At 38.7% G+C, this 24,743-nt stretch overlaps 1 protein-coding gene across 1 annotated transcript; it reads right to left on the reverse strand.

Annotated features, from left to right (window-relative positions):
• Positions 1 to 148: 148 nt before the first annotated feature.
• On the reverse strand, positions 149 to 23,236 carry gucy2cb (guanylate cyclase 2Cb). The gene is made up of 27 exons (XM_023292735.3): positions 22,753 to 23,236; positions 21,139 to 21,251; positions 20,649 to 20,716; positions 20,292 to 20,507; positions 19,889 to 20,010; positions 19,219 to 19,321; positions 16,848 to 16,962; positions 16,306 to 16,447; positions 14,468 to 14,550; positions 13,472 to 13,580; positions 11,460 to 11,541; positions 9,670 to 9,772; positions 9,429 to 9,488; positions 9,256 to 9,327; positions 9,025 to 9,129; positions 8,820 to 8,906; positions 7,940 to 8,072; positions 7,700 to 7,837; positions 7,470 to 7,546; positions 7,298 to 7,389; positions 7,051 to 7,209; positions 5,492 to 5,684; positions 4,364 to 4,538; positions 4,102 to 4,200; positions 3,795 to 3,889; positions 3,580 to 3,656; positions 149 to 2,065 (listed from the first exon to the last, which is right to left on the reverse strand). The coding sequence occupies exons 1-27, from the start codon at positions 22,946 to 22,948 to the stop codon at positions 1,852 to 1,854; spliced, it is 3,228 nt and encodes a 1,075-aa protein (XP_023148503.2). The 5' UTR covers positions 22,949 to 23,236; the 3' UTR covers positions 149 to 1,851.
• Between the last annotated feature and the right edge of the window lie 1,507 nt (positions 23,237 to 24,743).

Genomic DNA, 24,743 nt, shown 5'->3' on the forward strand with positions numbered 1-24,743 from the left:
CAAAAACAAAAATCATCTTGAGATGTGATTTGGCTAAAAATACTGTATCTGAACATTGCACCGCAAAAACAAAGGAACATGCTGAGTTCTGTGGGTTTAAATCAAAGTTGTGCTATCATTGCAATTTCACATATTTAGAGACTTCTGCTTATATTACATGTTTTTTATTTATTGTTATTGTCCTTCGGCTTTACAAAGATACAGCATTCCCTTTGTGAAACTAATGTGAAAATGAGCTCTGTACATAAATGTAGCAAGTTTTCAACTAAGAAGTAAATACTATACATTACAAACTTAACAATGAACAAATGAATGTACACATAGAGGAAGAAGGTCTATATCAGTGATGCTCAACCTCCGGCCCGCAGGGCAAATCAGGCCTGTGATAGGAGGCTGAGAGGTCGAAAACAAAACGGTTTGAATTTTTTTGTTAGTGTATCTCATAAATGTTTAGTAACAGCCCTTGGCTGTCACTCAGTTCATTTGAAAGTAAACAGTTTTAAAGAAAAAATAATATAACTGTTATAGTTTGTTTATTAACTGACTGTTGGCATGTTGCAGAAGTGGTCCCCGTATACACTAACATTTGTCACACGTCCGTATTTAACATTTGCAAAACAGCTGCCAATGCTGACACACGTGACACCTACAGATAAGCGAACTAAAGTTATGTATTCCTAGAGTCAGCTAGCTATCTACATTGCCTAGAAACATGATTGAAAAAGCTAGCATTAGCCACAACAAGCTACCACTGTATTAACTTGAGCAGTAATGTGTTTTATACACTACTGTTCAAAAGTTTGGGGTCGCCCAGAACAATTTCATGTTTTCAATGAAAACTCACACTTTTATTCATGTTCTAACATAACTGCACAAGGGTTTTATAATCATCAATTAGCCTTTCAACACCATTATCTAACACAATGTAGCATTAGAACACAGGAGTGATGGTTGCTGGAAATGTTCCTCTAGATATTCCGTTAAAAATCAGCCATCTCCAGCTAGAATAGTGATTTACCACATTAACAACGTCTATATGTGTTTCTGATTTATGTTATCTTCATAGAAAAATACTGCTTTTCTTTCAAAAATAAGGACATTTCTAAGTGACCCCAGACTTTTAAATGGTAGTGTATGTAAGAACATTATTTAAATGAAGTCTGAGACATTTGTGATCCTCATGGCCTCAGTTTAACCTCAAAAGGAAGCAACCGATCGATTCCAACACAAACAGGTGGTGTCTCTGCTCGGCTGCCTGCTATCTTCACATCTCTGCTCGCTGCTGTTTGCTTTTGAACCAGGGGTTCAGTAATTACTTTTAAGTCCCTTAATGGCCTCTCTGTCTCTGACCCCTTAGTCCTGCACGTGCTGGTACAGGCCTCAGGCTGAGCTCTTTTGTCCTTTTACAGGAGCGCCAGCTGAAAACTAAAGGAAACTAAAGGAGTCTTTGCAGGCACATTTTCCTTTACTGTGTTGACTTTCAGTCATCAAAACATGATTTCATGACTGCTCTGTTGCTGTTGTTTAGCATCTTGTAATGTGGAATTTGAAATGTGCTGCATAAATGAAAATTATTATCATAAGGAGCACAAAAAGCAAAAAGTATTTGCCATTTCTATTTTTTTAAATGTCCGCTGCTTATCAGAAATATATCCTAAAATAAAACTGTATCCATGTTATGCAGCACAAACCAACAATGAGAGCAGATAATGACAAGCACACCTTCTCTTAAATCCTGCACTTATTTGTACATGAAGATTTGAGGTCCTTAAACACTTTTCAAAAACATATCATCCTTCCACCTGCTGCTTGATTTCCTGCTCTTACTGCACGGTGCAACAACAGATTGTCCTACAGGAAGGTACTGAGTGTGTTTTCCACCGTGGCCATGTGCAGATACTCCAGCTGGCTGCTCTCAGACTCCACCTCTGATTCCCGGTCCTTGTCCTCCTCAGTGGTCTGACTCGAGAGCGGCTTCTTCCTCCGCACAGATCCTCGAGAGCGGCGCTCCAGACAAGCCAGGATCATGTGAGCGAGGTCCTGCTGCAGCCGCTGGAAGTTCTCCCTGAGGAAGAAGGAACCAGAGCAGAAGATTCAGACAACCAGGAGGTGAAGCCTGATGGTAGAAATGCCAACTAATCACGTCTTGCAGAGTTAATTTAATATGAAGTCGGCCAGTGTTCTCGGAAGCAGTTTTTTAAGGTGTTAGTACACTAAAAACTAGCTAAAAATGAATATTTTTTTCAATTATCTGAAAATATATGTACACAGTATTATGTACATAAAACAGCTTAGTGGGCTGCAGGGGCGGATCTACTGGGGTGGCATAGGGTGGCAACTGCCACCCCTAGAAGATGCCTTGCCACCCCGGCTGCCACCCCATTCTGAACGATCTAATTCAAAAATATGTATATGAAAGGTTGTGGCCGGCCGTAAAGAGCGAAAGTCGAGGAAAGACGAATACCGAATGAAACTCCGATGTCCGAGTGCTTTTGAATGCACCATGTTGACGTCACGTCCTGTACAGTCTATGCTGCTATAGATACGAGGTGACACGCCCCCCTGAGGGGGCTGATCTTAGACCTCACTCATGTGGATGACAGCTGGACTTCGGTGTGGCAGTAAGACACTAGTTAGACTGGGTTAGACTACATGCTAATATAACTGTTCACAATGTATTAAATGCTAATAGTGTCTAAATTCACACAAAGTGTTTGCTTGCGAGACGAGCCACGGTTTCCAGTGAGCCTGGGCCTTGCTAATTTTTACTTGTGTAGCTAGCTAATGTTAGAGAACAGCCACAGAAGGATGGTGGGGGATCGTCTGTGGAAGTTTTTATCCTTTTTTTTGATAATTACGACCTGTGGTTCTGACAACAGACTGTAAGTCAAAAGAAATCACACATTCACTAAGACTTTACATGACATTAAAGTGTAACCAAACCCCCAGTCACACCAGGTTTTCATGCACTGTTTGAAAACTACATCCTGTTTGTTTAATGCTGTTTTCATAATTTTGGTTTCAAGGTCATAATAACACCAACATTGATGTGTTTCATCATAGTACAGTCATATCATTTAGTTTGCAGCTGAAAGAACGTTTACATGTCTCTTTAAAGGTTTAAATTGTACACATCAGATTGTATCATAGTTAATAATGAAGATTATCAAAGGAAAAAACAGTTCAGTCAGTGTGATTCTTGTAGGAGACAGTAAAGAATGAAGAGGAAGGGAACCACCAGCAGCTTTTCCCAGCCTAAAAGAAGAGAGGAGGAAGAGCATCCCAGAGAGGAGATGGAGGAGGAAGAGTTCAGAGAAAGAAATGAAGGCATGCAGAGCTCAGACAACGAAAGGTAAATCAGAGACTATCTCTGGTCCAGCTGCTCCACATGCTATGAATATTGCTTTAGTATAATATATCTGAGTAAGAGGTACATCTGTCACAATAATTACCTTTTTGGACAAATTATTATCTGATGTAGTTAGTCTTTTCATTTTAAGATGATAAGTAGATCCTTAATTCTTCAGAATATCCAAATATTGGATAGACTTAATTTCTGGAGTTGGATTGTTTGCTCACGTTGTGGGTGGAGTCGGGAGGTCATAGTCTTCACCAGTTTCACCTGTCAGCCAGTGGGTCGTCTCGGTGCCTTTACCCTGGAAAACACATAAAAACACAGATTTGTCAGTGAAGCCTGGAGATGTCATCACTGTTATCAGACTTTCTGAATTCATTTAAAAACTCTCCATGTGACTGACATGTTTGCTAAGATTAACAAAGAGACTCATTTTTACCTTCAGATATGTTTCTCCTCTGACCTCATACTCAAACTTGCAGTCTGTCCTCTGCAGGATATTTATAGTCGGCTGACTGACGTGGATCCGCAGGGCTGGAGGATATATTTTAAAAAAACAGTGAAGCATGGCTGTGGTCATTTTATTTAATCAGACTGACCGGTAGCTTCTGTAATTGCACTTGAGCATTAAGTTGTAGGACGGAAATGTAAAATAACTGGGACAGAGGAGGTGGCTCCAGGAAATACCAGTTTAAACGGGTTTGCTTGTTAAATGTCTCTATGCATGTGTTTGTTTTGGAGCTCACGGTGTCCTGTAGACTCCATACGAGACGCTGTGTTGACCGTGTCTCCAAATAAACAATATCTGGGCATCTTTATCCCAACAACCCCAGCTGCACAGGGACCTGGACACAAACACACACATATACAGGTTCACACCACAGATTACAGCTGTTTAGAAAAGAAAAAAGGTGAAAGTGAAGTGAATCGGCCAAGCAAAGGATGAGGGAACTGATGCTCTTCTTGCTGAATTGAGGCCTACAGACAGAGGAGGAATATCTGGTCTACCTGAGTGGACGCCGATACGTATCCACACAGGGATACCAGGCAGGTGTCGGAGCTGAAAGGTGCCCATGAAGGCCAGGATGTTCAACGCCATGCGGCAGATGTCCACCGCATGCCTGTTCCCATTTCTTCTGGGCAGGCCAGAGGCAACCATGTAGGCATCACCTATGGTTTCCACCTGAGGACAGAAGAAAGACATTATAATTAGGGTCCGAGCACCGAATGCTGTGAAGACCCTATTGAAACCCATGGGTTTAGTATTATTCTGAGATTCTTTTCCCGTGTTTTGAAACTCAAATTCGGCAGCCTAAAAATACTCCAAAACGTGTGACAATCTGCACACACATCAGGACCGGCGAAAAATTTGATATTTTAGGGGAACTGCATAGGTGTGTGCCAAAATAGCTCATTAGCGCCACCTGAAAAAATTCAAACATTTACTGCAGCCAGTACACATCATCTGCAGCTGTGAAGTTTGGTATCATGTAACACGTCAAGATTCACAAAAAGTCTATTACAACCATGCCCAAAACACAACATGAAGTTGGCCATTTTGAATTATGTGTCATATTTTGGACCAATTTTTGCACATTTTCAAAAGCTATGAACTCAAACAGGGTAACCCCGACAGAGCTGAAATTTGGCCAGGATGTACACCAGGCATGGGTGATTAAAGGTTACCAAAATGCTCTGCAAAAGTCTGAGGGTGTGGAAATGGCGGCCAGCAGAATTTCGACTTTTTGCCATAAAGCAGGAAATACTGTGTAACTGGCCTGTGCATGATCCAGTCTGCCTCATGTCTGATCGGTCGGCCTCTCATCACATCCATAGGCAAATATACAGTCACAGTGATAGCACCACCTGGTGGATGGACAGGAAGTGCTGTCTAAATAGCCTGTACATCCTCCAATCTGCCTGAAACTTTCCATGTGTGATCAGAGTCCAGCCTTCACTAGATACATAGGCCAAAATACAGTCTGAGTCACAGCGCCACCTGGTGGACATACTTGGATTCACTGAGCAGCAAGGATGCAAGGACCCAATCAATGCTGCTTGCAGCTTTAATTTGTGTTTTTTGTCCTGCCTCTCAACAATGTGTTCATCTATCTATTGAAAGTATCCTGTCAGTACCTTGTAGACATCGTGGTTGTCGACGATGCTGTCGAAGCCCTTATAGATGTCATTGAGCATGTCCACCACCTCCATCGGGGTGCTGTAGTGGCACAGAGTGGTGAAGCCGACTATGTCGCTGAAATATATGGTCACTTCGTCATACAACTCTGGCTCCACCACACCGGTCTCCTTCAGACTTTTCACCACCGGTCTTCAAATGGAGAGACAGAAGAGACCACATAATCCACTGAGCTTTTGTCCAGTTTTATATCCGCTCAACCAGTGATCCCCAAAGTTTGTACTCAGATGAACCTCAATAGTCCTGCCAGATGAAATCAGGATATGGACCCATCATATTTCAAATTAATTTTAACTTCAGATTATTTAATAAACAGTGACAGAAGTGAATATAGTACCGTTTATACTTTACTATTAGCTGTTTCAACAATAACCTTTGTTTGAAGCTAAATTTAAAACCACTTATCTATTACTTTGAGCAGTTTTGAATATGCCATATTAAGTATTACAACCATTTCATCCATTTATCTATTACTTTAAGCTACTTCAGCCCTTTATATACTACTTTAAGCTAACTCTTTCAACCCTTTTCTACATTAAGCTAGTAATTTTATCTGTTTATTCACTACTAGATATTTTGACCACTTATACTTGAAGCTAATTCTTAAACTATTTATCCTTTACTGTTGACTCCATCAACTATTTGTTATTAGCTATTCATAAGCAAATAATGTCAACTCCTTTATCACATGTAAGCTCATTTTTCTATCCATTTGTCCATTACTTTATCCATTGAACTATTTCAACCATTTATCTCTTAACTATATCAACCATGTACCTGTTTCAAACTTTTAAATCCATTCATCTGTTACTTTTTTACCTATTTCATCCATTTATCCACTGCTTTAGGCTAACTATTTTATTCTTTGAACTGTTCCATTATTTTAAGCTAACAATTTAAACCTTTTAACTAGTTTTAGCTATTTCAAACCTTTAATTATTGCATCTCTTTAGGTATTTCTACTATTTCTTTCTTTCTTTATCTTTATTTCTTTCAGTTATCAATACTTTTTATTACTATTTTAAAAATCTATCCACCCCTAAACAGCTTAGTTTTCACTGTTTCTCTTTGTTCTCTACCTGGTTGCTAACCATTTTGAGGCCCATATATTGTGACTTGATACGTGAGCATAAAGTCTCTTTTATTTAGTATTTTTTGCAATTTAATCTTTCCTTAGAGGATATAGTGAAACTTCAGAAGTTAGCTAGCTAAAGCAGTTTGCCAGCAGTAAGGAGACACTGGGCTGACATGTTTTCAGTTACTGGTTTTCAGATAATGCTAGTTTTCTGCTATATTCAGAACCAAAAACAATCCTCTATGTGGGGTACATGTATGACTTAGTAACTGTCATCAGTGTCTAAATATGCTCCTCTAGGTGTGAGGGGGGCTTAAGGCTTGCTCTGGGGGTTCAGGCATATGGGTTCTGTAAAGCATCTTGAGACAATCTAACTTGTAGTTGGCGCTATATAAATAAAATTGAATTGAATTGTGATCAGACCCAGGGAGCAGCATGAAGTTGAGGCGGTCAGCTCGATCCCTTTCAGCTTTGTACAGCGCTGTTCTCTCCTCCACCAGATGCTCCAGGTTTCTGGAGTACATCTGCAGCCGTCGAATCATGTTGTCCATATAGCTCTCATTGTCCTGGTTATGGATTTTACTGCAGGGAGAAGGAAAGTTAAAAAAAAAGACTTTCACTAGAACCAACTACATTTGTGTAATCCAGATCAGCTAGAGAGTTTGGTCACCTGATGATTTTCCCCAGGCAGTTTTCTACCTTCTTAAAGTCAGGTCTTTTTTCTGGATCCTCGTCCCAACAGCTTTTTATTAACATGTACACCTACAAGACAGAGGGCAGAAAACTTTAAACACTTCTCAGACAAAACATGTACACAAAGTGAGATCACAAATGCTAAAGACCTCTGATTCCTTCTCTGAAGTCGTATCAAAGTTAAGATCAGGTCTGAAGTAGGATATGATGACCCTGGAAAGCTTTTCTGTCAGGAAACACAAACATTTATTTATTCAAAGTTAGAGGAGTAGTTTCTTGCTGTGGATCAAACAGGATCTCATGCATACACACATCAGAGGACTCTGAACTAGATTTTTACGCGTGACTGTATTCGAGTGGCTGATTGAGAGTTGGACACCTGATCGGTCGGAGCAGGACTCAGTGAAGAAGGTGCACTTCCTGAGAACAATCTCCTGTGAGATGATGGCGAAGCTGTAGACGTCTCCTTTCTGAGAGATGCCCTCTTTCCTCAGATGCTCTGGAGCTGTCCATAAGTCTGAGAGGCCGAGGAGGTGCAGACAAGTGAGGAAAAATGTTAATGTAAGCAGGTGAAGAAATTAACCAAAGCACTGGGATGTTGGACACCGTGTGGCTCCACCTTGGCCGGGGCTGAGGTACGCGTTGCACCCGAAGTCTGTGATCTTCACCACCATGCGATTGTCCACCACACAGTTGGTGGACTTGAGGCGACCGTGCACCTGAATGGCGCTGGCATGCAGGTAGGACATGCCCTGCACAGAGGAATTCAGAGAGCAGGACAGATTTCCAGTCAACCAAAGGGAGAGTCTTGTTTGATGTTTACTGACCTCTACTGGCAGCAAGGGGGAACTGCAATTACAATTATTATTTCCAACCTCTGCATCGTTTAACTCATCTTTTGCTGGTGTGATTTAATCTCTCCACATAAAGCCTGTTGACTATTAATCTAGCTAATGATTTAGTAAGGTGTTATCAGTCACATTAAAGTATTGCTTTTTGCCAACGTGACTGTATGTGTTTTACACAGTTTAAATCACTTCACTTAAACAAGTGTCTTCTATAGTATAACTACTATAACATACTATAAATACTAAAACAGTGTCTCTGTTTGTTTATTAGGTTAAGTAAGGTTATTATGCTGCTTTCTCCATTTCTAAGATTTGCTTTGTCATTATTTTATTATATATATATAATGTAAGAAAGAAAAGTCGACTAACAACAGGTAATAACTGATAGCGTCAAGTAAAGTTATATGAGTCAAGTTTTAACACTTAAAATAAGCAGATGATGGTATTTTCCCTGTTACTGGTTGCTATTGTTGAGTCTTGCTGCTTTATGAACAATACATGTGACTGTTTTTCGCCTCCAGGCCACTGAGTTATGTTTCAACCTACACATGTGGTGCCATAATGCTCTTCATGATGCCCCACATAGAATGTAACATTTGTAATGTACATAATTGTGTTGTTTATCAGCAGAATGAGGAGTTTCTGTCTCACCTTGGCGATGTCGTACATGACAGAGATCTTGAACTCCCAGTCCATGAAGGCCTCCTCTGGGTATGAAACCTTGTCATTCAGCACATACTGGGAAAGGACAGATGGTTTATCTGCATGTGTTCTGCTATGTTGTTCTTTTAGTGATTTTCTGCATTTGATGTTATGCTGCTTGTTTTGTGCTACTGTAGTGACATTCTGCACGTACCTTGAGCGACCCACGCTCTCCATACTCAAACACTCCGAAAACACCCTGATCAAACTTCACTGTGCCATAAAACTTTGTGAGGTTGTAATAGTCGATGTGCAGTAGCTGCAGTGAAAAGGCCCAAAGACACACATTGGTTAGCTTGGAGAAATATTAACCAAGATTATTGGCAACAAAAATCTGTCAAGACATCCAATCAATGAAAAAAACAAAACAATTTGTGCATCTTACCGCATTGAGTTCAATCCTCTGGTCTTCATCGAAGTCCCCATCTGAGTTCTTCAGCTCCTTAAGGATTACAATCTGAAAATGTTGAAGCAGCACGAAAAAGAAAATGACATCAACTTGTTTCAGAAGCATGTTGATAGATTTGGAAACTGCAGCAGGCCGTTGTGTCCAGCTACCTTCTTATCGTAGAATGCACGGCGGATCTTGTAATTCTTGTTTTTCCTCTCATTTTCAATCTGACGGGGGCAGATTGAGGTCATTAACAGTGTTTTTCATGTTGTGCAATCAAGAATAAGATGAGATAACTTATACTTCATCACAGATTTCAGTTTCACTCAATTAAGCACTTTGTATAAAAAAAGAAACACAATTTGAGGGTTTGAATGAGGCTGACTGAGAGGTTCACATCTCATTTACTTTAAGATTGATGACGTTGAGTGTGTTGTTCTGCAGCAGTGTGATGAGCTCAGGGTTAATGTGAGACCAGCCCTTCCTGAGCCGCCGATCTCTCCTGTTCTGTCTGCACAGAGAACAAAATACCACCAGGACATTAAAAATACACATGTGGAGGGAAACTGGTGTCTAAGACATGCATTTGATTTCACAGCAAAACTTCAGCTGACTCTAAATTCAGAACAAAGACACTCACCAAATGTTGATATATTACATTTAAAGAAAACCATTTTAACTCCTTGTGTGATTCCACTACTTATGCCTCACACATCGGATTTTATTTACATTTTTTCCATATAATATTTTTCTTCTTTCTTATATAATATTTCATTCTATTGTCCTGTAACCTAAAAGTAGTTATATGTATATTTGTATTTATGTACACTACTGTTCAAAAGTTTGGGGTCACCCAGGCAATTTCATGTTTTCCATGAAAACTCACACTTTTGTTCATGTTCTAACATAACTGCACAAGGGTTTTCTAATCATCAATTAGCCTTTCAACACCATTAGCTAACACAATGTAGCATTAGAACACAGGAGTGATGGTTGCTGGAAATGTTCCTCTGTTTCCCTATGTAGATATTCCATTAAAAATCAGCTGTTTCCAGCTAGAATAGTCATTTACCACGTTAACAATGTCTTGACTGTATTTCTGATTAACTTAATGTTATCTTCATTGAAAAAAAATACTTTTCTTTCAAAAATAAGGACATTTCTAAGTGATTCCAAACATTTGAACAGTAGGGTATATTATATTAAGTTGTCTAAAATTACTGTCTAAAATGATTCTAACTCTGTTATAAGACAAATAAATCTCTCCAATATTATCTCAAACTAATGCAATATTGACTGTGTACAGTAATAAGCTTTACTTATAATTACCCGATTGAAGTGCAGTAAAGAAGACTGACATGTAATCAGGTTTACATAAACAGATAGCCAAAACTAGGAAAACTGTTTGAGAAAATGTGTAATTAAATTACAGTTGCACAGTCACAAAGTACTTGGTGACATTTTGACTCTGTCTTTGAAATATTGCAGTTTTTAAAATGCTGCATGCTGCATATCAATACTTCTCTCAGATTACCGGTTTGATAATGACTTAGTAAATATTAGTTTATTTTCATTAGTGATTTCTGGGGGATTTAAAAAACTTTTTTTATTGGAAGTGAAGATGGAAGATGATGATTTTAAGTAAGTGCTCCTCTTGGTTGTCCTTTAATTACAAACAACAAGCAAAACCAAAAGAAACAGCATCCAGCATGTTGCAGAACACATGTACTGTTCTTGAACTGATAATCTGATTTGACCAACTCTAAATATTAAATATGGTAAAAAGAAGAGAAAGATGGTGATGATCTAGAAAGATGGTGAAAGAGAAAGAAAATATTTATCAAATTCAAAAATTTGTGTTTCAGTAGAAAGCGCAACATTTTCAGTGTTGGATTTAAAAGTAATTAAAATGTGTTCAAATTGGATTCCAATGTTTTTATAGAATTCAGTGGATCACAGCTCTAACTGCAAAAACTGCCATATAATTTGTATTCAGTAATTAATTACATTTTGAAATAATGTGTCTCTCCCCTGGGCCAAGCGCTGATATGGAGAAACTAGACAGTAGACAAACATAACCATAAACAGCCACTGAAATCCTTGTCAGATAGCAAATCTCTGGGTTCGTTCACCGTTTAGCCTTGAAGATGTTCCTGCTAATCTCAGTTCATATTCACTCAGTACACACTGCGGCATACCTGTAGAAAATGAGTGCAACAGTGGCCACTACAACCACTGTGACGCCCAACACAATGACAATGATGTCATAAACATCTTGACCTGCAGTGGAGAAGACCAAAAGAAAAACACAGCTTCAGTTCAGAGTTGATGCACTTGGCAGACGCCGACTCTTCCACATCAGTGTACATTTATAAAAACAGGACTACAGATAAACTCAGACTGAGCTGCCAGGTAACTCATATTTATATACAGTAGGTTCCACTGATAAGGCAGTGTGGTCACTTACAAAAAGGAAAATAAAGTGTTTTTTAGAGGTTTATTTACTCAGCATTAAAGCCACTGTGTATAAAACGTATGAAAGTCTCAGTGAAAGTTGGTGCAAAGTCAAATTTACAAATAGGACTCGCAGCATTCATTCAGGAGGATGAGTGAAGTCGCACTAGACTGTCCATTTGGCATCAGCAGTTTCATTAATGTGCAGCTCTGACGTTGTAACTGTTACTCTTCAATAATAACATCAGTGCTCAGGTCAGTGCTGTTTACTCCCTCAGCTCCTTTCGCTTCCCTCAACCTGCCCCGTTGTGATATTTTATCGTATTGTATACAAGAAAACTCCACAGAGCACCTTTAAAGCAAAGAATCACTGTTTTTTAGGCATGTCTTCCAATAATGAGGTTCTCATGAGAACACTGAAACAAGCTTTGTTTGCTGTAACTTCTGTTCATCCAAACTATGAAACCGTCAGCCTGGAAGTTTTGAATTCAATTCAGCTTTATCTTTAATGTAGCATGAAATGAAAAGTGCATTACAAATTAAAATTATTATTATTATTATTATTATTATTATTATTAACTTAATCCAGTTCACAGAATGTATTGTCTCAAGGCACATGTCATAGTAAGGTGGGCATCTTCTAAAATTTATACAGAGACACAACAAAAGCTTCTATTGGAGTCCCTTTGAGCAACCACTTGCCAACAGAGGTAAGGGAAAAAATAAACATTTAAGAGGAAGTACAAAAACCCCCATCAGGAGGGCGGCCATCTGCATTTAACTTTTGTCTCCCCCTTTAGGCAATGAGCATAATTACACAAACACTGTTGATTAAGACGTACGCCTCGCTGTCTATCACTTATTTTTTTAGATTGTAATCATTCCTCTGATCACCAACTTTTTTTTTTCATCTACAGCAACAAAACTTCCTGGAAACCTCCAAAGTTTTTCCACCATGGGCTCCACCACGACTTGTCGGTGAGTGAATGTCATCAGAGAAAACCAGATTTAAAACTCTGGTTTACCGTAAAACACGAAAACATTCAATGTTGAATGTAATATATCAGGCAGTCTGAGTTGAAAGTTGCAGTATTTAAGTATTTGTCTTCATTTTTGGACTGCTCAAGCCTCAGATTAGCTTCACTTGAACTGTGGAATATATTCTTACACAGAATAAAGATCAAAGACTTTGTCCCTTATCAATTACATCTGACGGGAGTTATCTTTTTGGGGGGCAGTATGAAGTGGATGAATGATTTCAGCAAGTAAAACATGTCTCAGTGCTCATGTACAACCTCATTGCTGTTTTAAGAGAGACTTGGAAATCTGTGAACTTAAATGTGTCAAACATGGACTAAAGCAGTGCTTTTGTCTAAAAGTGGTTCTACGTTGCTGATATTATCAAACGCAAACTGATCAAACAGACTGTCAGCAGTGACTGTACAGCTTCTAACAGGTTTGGTTGCAAGATGTCAGTGTCATGAAAGGGTTTAAAAGCCTCCTTAACAGTATTTAGGCCTTGAAACACAAACATCATTGTACACTTAACCTTCAAGACAGTAAAAAGTTTCATCTCAATCTGGAGTTTGATCTCAGATCAATCTGTTGCCGCCTGATAGCTCATCTCATTGGTAGCAATTAACAGCTGATTGTCACTTACTGTCAGCTAACAGGTGTGTTTGTACTGTATGTGTGTACAGTACGGTTGTTAATGATTACAACTTGTGACACAGTCAGAGTGTGTGTGAGTTGCTACCGCTGTCTGGACTGGACTCAGGAAGCCTTTTTCCCCAGATGAAGGATGGATTCGGGTCCATGACTATAGTTTCTTTGCTCTCCGTGTCGAATTTGAATAAGACCTCGTACTGAGGATGACATAGAACACATTTCAGCTTTAAAAACAAAACCATGAGATTAAATACTGAGGTGGTTTTATTTTCAGACCTCTATCTGTGACATATTTGCAAACACAATAATAATAAGAAGGGTGTCTTGTGTTTCTTGAGTGTATTCACTGCTATATGTAAAAACTAAAAAAAGAAAGAAAAAACTGAAAAAAAAGAAAAACATCCATCTCATAAAAACAGAATAATTTTTCAGAATTAAATACATTTTCGAGCCTAAATTTTACATGAGATCATGTGTATTTCTTTTTTTACTTTTTAATGTTCATTTAAGCCTTTCATGTGTAAAGACAATAAATTATGTAATATATGAAATAACAGCAATAATATATATGTATAATTGTATAGACAAAATACATTTTGGCAATTTACAGATGCTTATAATTATCCTACACTGATTAAAACATATTCATTTGACCTTTTTGTAGTGAAAGATTCTGTAATAATACACAGTAACCCTCATTAAACAAATAAATCTCTGTAAAATGTCAGCATCAATATTTCTTTTTCTGTTACTTGTCAAATTGTATCTAATTTTAGAAATATATTTACAATTTTACACTTGAATTTAAGTTTCCTTTTTATATTAAAAAAAGTGAGAAATTACACATGTATATTACAAATGTACTACATATTAACAGCATTTTTATGTAGAAAAAAAATTGATTGATGATGATTTACATTTTGTGGTTATTTGCAGATACAGGTTTTTAATGACATTTAAAATTAAATATGTAAATTCAGAAATAAAATCTGTAAAATAGAAAGGAAAAATTGCAGATTCTAATTTTAAATAAATTTGTATTTTTTGTTTTTACAGTGTAGAAAGAATAGGGAGAGCGAGGTACCTTCAGGTCAGTGGTTGTGTAAATGATGCATAGAGTCACGTCTCTGTCTCCGTTTCTGTCCAGCTTATAAGTCCCGGCACTTCCTGAGCAGAATCATAGAAACAGTTTCAGACTCAAACTTACAGCAGAGTTACTCCATCTCAATTCACCGGACGCCCCACGACTGACAGATTTTTTTAAAGTGGTGAATATTAGAGTTGATCATGTGTGAAATCTAATGATGCCTCTGACCCCAGTCAAAGGTATCATTAGATTTTGAGTTAAAAAGGTGGGGCCATGTCCATTTTTTCATTCTTCTTCGTGCCAATCTTTGGCTCAATGTTGTGCCATAAATTAAGAAATAATGTAGCTAGAGTCCTGAAGTTTTGCAGGCTGACTGATGTGTGCATATGTTCTTCAATGGTTCAACCCTGCTTTGATAAAATAAGACAAACTAGTTGTATGATACTGCAAATCTGGTCAAAAAATGTCAGTCTTTCTATCTCCTCCAACATTCCGCCAACCAAAAAACCTTTATTTTTCACCACGAGAAGCTGATTTTTCCCTATGATCGGCACCAATAGGAGCTTTAAAAATGTTGAATATGGTACCAGTCATTCATTTATGGCCAACATTAGGACAATCATTGAGCAGGTATCAGGGTGAAACCACTCCAATAGTGTCCCAACTGGAAGAGGTATATAATGTTATTACTGAGCTAAATTAAAAATCATGGTTTTCTAACTCATAGTGCTTTAGATCCTTTAATGAAATGTGTTCCATCACATTATGAACAAGAAAAGCATTCAGAGAGAGCGCTGTACTGTTCATTCCCCCATATGGCATTGTCAGAAATGTAGCTTTTTTTCCTTTTTTTTTTTTAATGCAGCATTTGTTGATTAGTTATTGACAGTCAGAAATCATGACAACATAGAATATGGCCATTTAATATAGATGTAGTCACAAACAAAATTACCTTGTGCTGAGCACAGGTGATGCATGTGTACGTTATGTACAGATACCAAATCACGTGACCTAAATATGCAGCAGGCGGTGGGAATTGATTGGACTTGGAAACACCCCCATAATTTAATCAATTGTTCCTTGTATCATTTCCGACAGATAACTCCCGATAACTCTGCAGCGGTGGATTTGTAGTAGGATCACAATCATGTGATCATCAGCAGGCAGGTGATGTAGTGTTCACTTGTTGTCATAGTTACAGTGACGCCGTGCCGCTAACTTGCAATGATACAGAAATCTTTAACAAATCCATGGATCAAGACTATAAGCTACATCACTGCCAAAATCTAATCAGTTGATCCTTGTGTCATTTCTGACCTTCCCTGAAATTTTCATCCAAATCCGTTATTCAATTTTTGAGTAATGTTGCGCACAGACAGACTAACAGACAGACAAACCAACGGCGATCATCACATAACTCTGCCGTGTTCCTTTGCGACGTAATAAGCAGCATCTCTTTGAGCGTGTCTCTCAATCTCACACTCCCAGTTACACACAAACTGCTGCAGCCTGCAGGCCAAAACACCTAATCTGTTCATCATGTCACCAAAAAACACAAAGAAGTGATAGAAGTTGACAGCCTTCATCTGTTTGACCTCAGAGTGAATGACTTCATCTCACAGGGCTGCTTTCAGGGCCACTGAATCCAGAGTGTCAGTATTTTGGGAAAGGATTTGGACCTTGTGAGCATTTCATGAGCTGAATTCAGTATTTTCATAGACTACTTGTGTTAAATTTGATGCGTAACACTTGCTAAATCACACTGAAAAGTAGAAACACTGGAGGTCAAGACTCATTTCACGTTCATTCCCACATATTGTGCCTTGTGTTCTTACCATTAAAGCGGATGTTTCTGAAGTAATTTGAGTTCACATAGTCCATCTGTGCAATCTCGGACTGATTTTTTTCTCTGATTTCTCTGATCACTTGGCCTATGAGCAGCACTGCATCATGGTACGCTGCCATGTAGTCATTCATCTGCAGAGAGAGAGGCAGAGGATTGGAACAGTTTTCTCAGCATATCCCTGTTAGAACTGTTTCCACAATGTTCTGTGGATTATTTAGAGGAATAAGACCTCTGATGCAGGACAGAGATGTTTCTGTGGGATTTGTGTTATTTTCAAATCTTAAAGACAGTTCCTTCAAAACTGGGCAAATAGGACCAAAACTCTCTGTATGACTAGGAACTATTAAAATGTCACTTTAACAAGACAAGCCCGCTGAGAAAATAAAGATACAAACAGCAAATCTTTTAATTCAGAAGAGCTGTGCTGGAGTCAATAAAATTTACATCAACAGTTCAACACTGTGAGACTCCTAGAAATCAGTGAAATAGTTCTGCAAAGGAACAATGTTGAGTGATTTTGGTAGCCCTCACCGTGTTGTTGTCCTGAAGGTTTGTGTTGATGGTGTAATGTCTCTCGTTGGGCATAGTCAGCACCAACACGTTCTTCATTTCTGGTACTGATGATGAGTTGGTGTAGTAGACATCACTGTGCAGAGGAAGCAGAGGAGTTATAAAAGGACTGCTAGTACAGGAATACATCAAGCCTCATTAAATAACTTTAGTGTTACAGCCATCTATACAGCAGGTAAATAGTAGCAAGCACAGCAGGTTATTGCACGGGATTTCTGGAGAATTTAGAACCTTCCTCTGTGTTTGGCCTCCACTGATGGAAATCATGAACAAATCAAAGCACCTCAAAAATCCGGCAGTCGATTACTTTAACTACAACTCTTTCATGGTGAATTATGAAGATGTGGTGAATGGAAACTCACCTCTGACAGTCTGTCCTCATAACCAGCATTTGTTTTGAGTGCCATTTGTCACCCAAAATAATAGTGTGCATGCTTGTCAGCACTATGCTACTTGTGTAGATTCAGCCCTAAACACAATAACCCCCTTCCACAAAGTGAACCAGAGAAGGAAAATAACAATTATGTGTCCGTGATGTCTACAGCTGTGTGTGTAATCAGGGATTTATTTTTTGCTTTTTATAACCTCCCATAGCCACAGCCTGTAGTGACGTACAATTTATTTATTTTTTTAATCTTTTCAAGTCACTTGAACCAGTCAATGGAACCAATCTATTATGCATCTTATTGGACACGTCTCTTGTACATGTCGTACTGTATCCATCTCGGTTTGACAGTTCTGCACCGTGCTGAACCTGACCCAATCCCTCGTCTCCCTTCACCTCAGGCTGCACTCTGATTGGCTGATTCACCTGAAGCATCTCAGTGCATTTTGGAATGCATTCCATTGTGCTGTCTTCATAGAAAAGTTTCACAATCTTTTTAATTACCTTTTCCTGGCAAATGCAAAAGTCATTACACACCTTCACCAAATGGGAGGAGCTATTTCTTTTTCGGAATCACAGTTGTAAACTATAAAAAAAGAACGACTTGGCACCACAAACAACTTTGAACCTAAATTACTGCACAGTACAATGAGTACCAACATACAGTTGTGAATACAAGTTTACATACACTCCAAAGACCATGTATATCATGGCAGCCTTGAGTTTGTGACAACTCCTATAACTCTGAATTTATTTTTATGATGGAATCATAAAAACACATGCTTCTTTGCCACAAAAAGCACAATCATACATTTATTATCAATCTTCTGGAATTATGACCAAATCTGCTGGGTTTAAAACATACAATAATGCTAACATTTGGATAACCCTCCCTTGGTCATTTTCCCATCAACTAAGCACTTTCTGTAGCCATCCAGAAGAAAAAGCGTGTTTGGGGTCATTGTCTTGTTGGAACACTCAACATCATCCAACATGCACCCTGATGATTTTAGGTTTTCCGAAAGAATGTAGAGATAATCCTCCTTCTTTGTTATTCTAGTCTACCAGTTCCACTAGCATGAAAAACAGCCCCAGAGCATAATACTACCACCAGCATGTTTAATGGTAGGTTTAGTGTTCTTGGGGTTAAAAGTGTCACCTTCTCTCCTCCAAACATATTTCTGGTAATTTTGGCCAAATAGCTAAATTTTTGTTTCATCTGACCACAGAATTTTTCACTCAAAGGTTTTTTCTTTGTCTGTTTGATCAACAGCTAACTTCAGTCAAGCTTTAAAGTGATCCTCCTGGAGGAAGGGCTTCCTTCTTGCATGCCAGTGTCTCAGTCAATGACGATATAAAACACACTTGACTGTGACACCGACACCTGTGTTCCAGCAGCTTCTAATTCATTACAGCCTTGCTTTTGGTGATTCTTGGTTGACTGTTGACCATCCTGACCAACTGTCTCTCAGCAGCAGGTGATAGTTTGTGCTCTTCCTTGTGGCAGTGAAACAACTGTGAAGCACTTTAGTTACCCTTTGGGCTCTTGTAAAGGGCTATACAAATAAACTTTGATTGGTTGATTGATTGAACTGTACCATGAACTATATAATTCCAAACAGTTGTTAGCACAGATAATTTTGGGATTTAAAGCATCTTTGAAATTGCTCCAAATGACTTTCCAGACTTGTTCAAGTCCAAATTTACTTTTTCAGATCTGTATTCAGATATTCCAGTGTATTTGTGGCAATAAGTGTATCTAGTTCGAGTTATAGGAGTCACTGAAAACTCAAGACTGCCATGATTATACTTGGTCTTTGCAATTGTATGTCAATTTTTGTTCAGTAAGTAGAAGAAAACAAGGTGAAAGACAACAAGATATGAACTGGAAGTTGGAATAGGAAAAAAATATGTATATATATATATATATATATATGCAGCACTGACTTGAAAAGATCAACAAGGATGAACAGAAGATCACTGCTGTCTGCTGCTGCAGAGATGTTTTTCAACTCCACTAGGTCCTTTGGTGATCCACACAAGAAGAACACTGCAAACAGAGAGGATGCATGTCACGGTACAGCCGTCCAACAGTGGAACCATTTTTAGCCTTGGTGGCCTTGGAGGACGGCCTAGATGCAGCCTATTCAGCCTAAAGCTCTAGTTTACATTTAAATGTGCTTTTCAACCTTGAAAACAAAGTTAATACCAAAGCCAAAATGTCCTCTTTTATGACTGCATCAACATGGAAAACAAGGCATGAAGCTTGCCAGTGGTAGCTGGGAGATAATTTGCCAGTTTAAGGTCATACTTTGAAGGTTAAAAATGGTGATTTTTTAACCTCTAAAAATCAAACTAAACTAAAATGTTTTTTACAGTATATGCTTTTGTAAATCCACATGTTGACAGTACTACTGTGTTTGGTCCATCATGTCATGAACTGGGGACAAAAACATTCATCAGAAACTTCAAAGGCATCTCATGTTAAGATCTTGAGTTTGACCTTTAACTGAACAGCTCCTAAGTTTATAGTATGATGTGTGTTATCACTGCAGATCTGAGCATTTCAGTCCTGCCTTGTGAACAGAGAGCTCCTGCAAGTTGTAGTGCAACTTACGATTGCTTTTCCTCTTCGTTGGTTCTTTCAGTACGGCTTCCAGATCTTGAGCATTGCGCAGCACTGTCCTCTGAATAGTTTCGGTAATCTGGCTCAGGCCTGTACTCTGTGCCTCTACATACCTGTGGAAGAATAACATATTTACTCAGACAGTCATATTACTGTTTTACTGTAAATAGACTGACGAGCATCTGTTGGCCGCACAATCAGAGGTCCTCTGTTTTTCCACTTCAGGTCAACTAATCTTTACATTTTTCATGGTTTTGATAACCTTTGAATATCAAACATTATCTTTTCACATGTTGTGGACTGAGACAAGAATCACCTGATTGTATAATATAGTCATTTTACATTTTATCCCAGGAGTGAGTTTCTCATTGAAGACACCTCTTGAGTGACTCACCAAAAGCAATCCTCTGCAGCGTTCTGCGTTTTGTAAATGTAGACTTCCTTCCACTCAGATTTGATTGCATCTTTGTATTGCCAAAAGTTGATTAAAAAGTCGGAGATCTTCCTTGCCGGCGGCAGGAGGCGATGCAAGTTGGGTCTGTCGTCACAGGAGTGAGAAAAGCTGCCCGCTGACAGGATGGGTGTTCTGAGCTTCATGCCTTTTTCGGCACTGCCAGGAAAGAACAATAGAGGGACACGACAATGACATCTACATTGAAGGGATTAAGGTAACAAGTGATTGTCAGATCCTTTTTGTACATGTAAACTGGGTTTTTCATATGTATCTGCTCAAATATGGACATGAACTTACTCAACTATGCTGAAAGTAGCATAGGCGCAGGTGGGTCCAAGCACAACACATCCCAGCTCATCTTGCTCCTACAACAGAAAACAGCTGGGCCTCAGTTTTTATCTGAGTCACGAACACCTTGGAGCTGAGGTTAGGAGATGATGCATTTAGGAACAGCTACAGTTCAGTTGGAAGAGTGTATTGTCCCTTAATGGCAGGGTTGGTGGCTCACATTACAAAGCCTGCTCCTAATGGACAGACCTCAGGATGTGGTTGAATGTGAGGCTGACTACCATTGCAAAGACACTATTTCGTTGGAAATCAGGTGAGCAACAAGCAAAACTGTTCCAAACCAATTAGGGATGATGAATCCCTGATGTGAATGTGTCCCTGTTGGATAAAGATTTTTGTCCTAAGGGTACATTCCATCTATTGCAGGGAAGAGTCTGTGTGCCTGTTGGTAAAAAGCATTTCATGCATCTATGGCGGATATTCAATGGTTGATACTTACTTGGAACCTTTTTAGCTCCTCCACACCCCCACACTGAGTGATGAAGCAGCCTCCACCTTTGTACAAGGATGCGTTGAACCCGCCGAAGTTGGCCGTGAGAGTAAAGTTCGTATCTTTGTTGGAGTTATGCGTGGAAAGAACGACAAAACCAAGTATTACCTTTGTGTACTTTGTGGGCTTTCTGTTAAAGCAATCAAGAGTCTGAATGTTTGAAAGAGTGCGGGATGGATATACTGTGTGGCGCTTTTGTTGAGGACGCTGGTCCTGAGTGCTCCTATATCAAAGTGTTGCTATCAGTGGTGGATTCAGGTCAGATTACGCTCCAGCTTGAAAGATTAATAAGAACCAAACATATTAACTAGCTAGCTACAGCTGATAAAACTTCACATCTGATATTTTGTCCTGGATTAGCAGGAAAAGCACATGTGTAATTCATGAGATAAAAAACTGCTGCCTTCCATTTCGGTAAGTCAGTTGAAGGATCCTTGTTTTGGGTAGTTTTGCTTGCTGTCAAGACTTTCTGGGACACTTTAGGTTTCAGATTACACCCCTTAAAAACTCGTCTTTGCATTACATGAGTGAATCAGTGTTTTTGAGAGGCTGCAGTTTTAAGGCGGATATCTTCAGATATGTTGCCTGCTGCTTATTTTGCTCATGATGTACCTTTCAGTATATAGAAAACACCATATAGACACATTAACTTGGTAAAAGATTATCTTAGAAAGAGATCTTTAATGGAACTGATAAACTGTGAAAACATAATTGCCTCACTTGTGCTTTTCTTGATATCAGACATCAAACTTGAAAAAGAGTTTTTGTCATTGTTCTGTTGTTTGCCACTATAGTAAATTTACCATTGTTGTCACGGGAAACTGCATATAGGACACTGGAATAGAAACCGAAATAAATAGGTGCAGGGCTAATTTCACTGCCAGTAATACCAAACCTGATTAGATACAGAGCTGAATTAGTAACTGGACAAATGAATAACATTGTGTTTAATCAAGTTTTTATACAATAGGAGCCCCTTAACACACGTTTTCCACGGGGTTCGTAGCAGGTTTATCCAGTCATGTCTAAGTGAGTCAGCACTGATGATTAATTTGTTGGTTGTTATCATGTAAACCAAAGGTCGAGCACAAAACATGAAGAAAATAATGCAGATTACTTCCCTTTGGTTCATTGTATAATGACCCATATTAATTATTTATTACACTGACTGTGTAATACCTTAACTGTTATCAGTCACTTATTTACTTGGTAAAACCTTAGAGATGTTAAAATATTGTCTAATGTATTTTACTGTGGTAGTATTTAACAAAAAAACTAATCCTGGATTATTCTTTGACAACATTACCTTTGGAAAAAAAGGTTACATGTTGGGAAAACTAAGTTATGACAAAAATTGTAGGACAAGTGTTGGGACATTTTAGCAGATTCATAGCACTATGCGAAGCACTATACATGAAAAATATGCAATAATAAATGTACTCAGATTCCAAAACCTGTACATACATTTATGTAGTAATATACACATATACATAAATATAATGCTACTACACTACATGTCTAATTACACATGCAGCTGCTTTTATGTTTCCTTTATTTACTCACCTTCTGCATTATTGATGGTTGGCTCTGTAGCTATAGCCTTCAGTATTTCTTCTTTCACATACTTCAGGCTCCAGGGAGACTTTCCATCCTCCAGCAGGATCACACTGATCGAGGTCCTGTCCAGGCAATTTCCGGTGACTTTACATGGAGCTGCAAGAATTCCCAGTGTGCACAAGCACAACCACCAGCTACCCATTCTCAGCTCTGAAGGCAGGATGTATCTTTCTGAGCTGTTAAAGAGAGTCCATGATACAGTGAAGGCTTTCAGTGTTTTATTTTTCCCCACTTGATCCTCTTGTGTGTCGTCGGCGCAATAAAGTCACCAAACGCTCTAAAAATGTCCTTTTGAGCTCCAGAAATAAAATGTTCCTTGATCCACTGAAGCCTTACTAAAATTTACAAAAACAATATCCAGAACCAAAGTTTTGTCCTCTTAGCTGTTTGCTCCTTAGATTCACACTCCGTCTCTTCCTCCAAGCGGCCGCTCACTTGTCCTTTCCATATCAACATGTTAATATACAACCTGTAATGACACAGAGGCAGGCCATATAACTTTCTCGATGTTGTGTCGAGGTCTGCTTTACGGTCTGGAAACAGGCAAACACAGATTTTGGCTGGTTTTTAACTTTAGTTGATCACAAATTAGACAAAGCCTGTCATTTTAAAGGTGAGTTCTGGCAATTAGGATTATATACAGTCCATTGTTTAAAAAAAAAAAAAAAAAAGCTAATATCTGAATATCTGATTGTGATTTAGAGCTAAAATAAACTCACTTTTCACATGATAAAAATAACTGTAATAATGACACACCTGTCAATCACACAATGCAGCTCCATCATAGTGTGAAACTGACACTTCCAGGTTTGGTTCTGTAACAAAGAAAACAGACAAAACCCATCTGTAGCAGCTACAAGTACAACAGCGTGTTTGGAACAGAATGTTTCTCAGCACTGTATTGTATCAAGTCCTTGTTTTTTTATTCAAAAATAGTTTTTCAATATTTGTTTTGTAGAGATCTTTAATGAATATCATTCCCCATATGCCCTACACAGAAGGACAGAGAGGATTTGATGCCGTAGAAGTTGGAAAGTGGCTTTAGAGGGGAGCGTTGGGGACTTGAGAGAATTGCAAGAATTATAGCCAGATATGACCTGTACTACCATGCTTGTAGTTTTTTAATGGAAGCTGCAGGTTTTCTGTACTGACCTCAGTTTCTCATGGCAACTGCAGATTTCATCAACATTGCTGACACATTTTTAGTCCCTTTTCAGTCTTGCATGGGTCATTTATGCATCTTGTGTGATTGCTAGCAAAATTTAGTATTTCAGATAGTAAATGTGGTGCACTATATAATAACAGTAAGTCATTTCAAACACAGCACAACGATTAGCTGTTTCTGGCAGAGAACTGAAGCTACTGATACCATTGTATTACTCTAGTTATATACCAGACTCCTTTGAGAAAAACTGTATTTTTTAGCTCGCATAAGTAGAGAATTGGTGTTTTCAGTTGGGTGGTTTGTTTGTGTTATATTGTGACTCTGGAGTTTTAATATTTAACGTGTTCGAACTCCAGCGTCACAAAGCCGCTGACCAGCAGATTTAGTGTTTTATGAGGGAAATTGTTGTTTTTGTCAATGGAGTTTGGTGGTGTTGAAGAAAGTATAGAGTGATATAGTCTCAGCATTATTGTTGCCACAGGCTGCCATGTCTAATACAGTAAGTGTCCCATTTGTTATGGTAGCAACCAGAGCATATACTTTGAGTACCGAAGTTTGCAATTGGTGAAAATCCCCATGCCTTAATTAAGCTACCATAATGCTCTTTTTTCCTAGAGGCCAGTCAGTGGAGGAGCTACAGCTTTACACCAATGAGCTCAGAGGGTTTTATGAATTTATTGTCTTATTACTGGTATTTGTTGCCTATGGTGCTGAATGCACGCAATCTAAATAACTGGCCGACCTATATAGACACAGGGTATTTGACTCATCT

The sequence above is a fragment of the Amphiprion ocellaris genome, chromosome 18, assembly GCF_022539595.1.
Source record: "Amphiprion ocellaris isolate individual 3 ecotype Okinawa chromosome 18, ASM2253959v1, whole genome shotgun sequence".
In the NCBI taxonomy this organism is placed as follows: domain Eukaryota; kingdom Metazoa; phylum Chordata; class Actinopteri; family Pomacentridae; genus Amphiprion; species Amphiprion ocellaris.

Coding starts and splice junctions, on each gene's coding strand:
- gucy2cb (XM_023292735.3), bottom strand. CDS start 22,948: ATGGGTAGCTGGTGGTTGTGCTTGTGCACACTGGGAATTCTTGCAGCT. Junction 21,252..22,752: donor AACCATCAATAATGCAGAAG/GTGAGTAAATAA, acceptor ACTCCAACAAAG/ATACGAACTTTACTCTCACG. Junction 7,390..7,469: donor CTTCAGAGAAGGAATCAGAG/GTCTTTAGCATT, acceptor TCTGTCTTGTAG/GTGTACATGTTAATAAAAAG.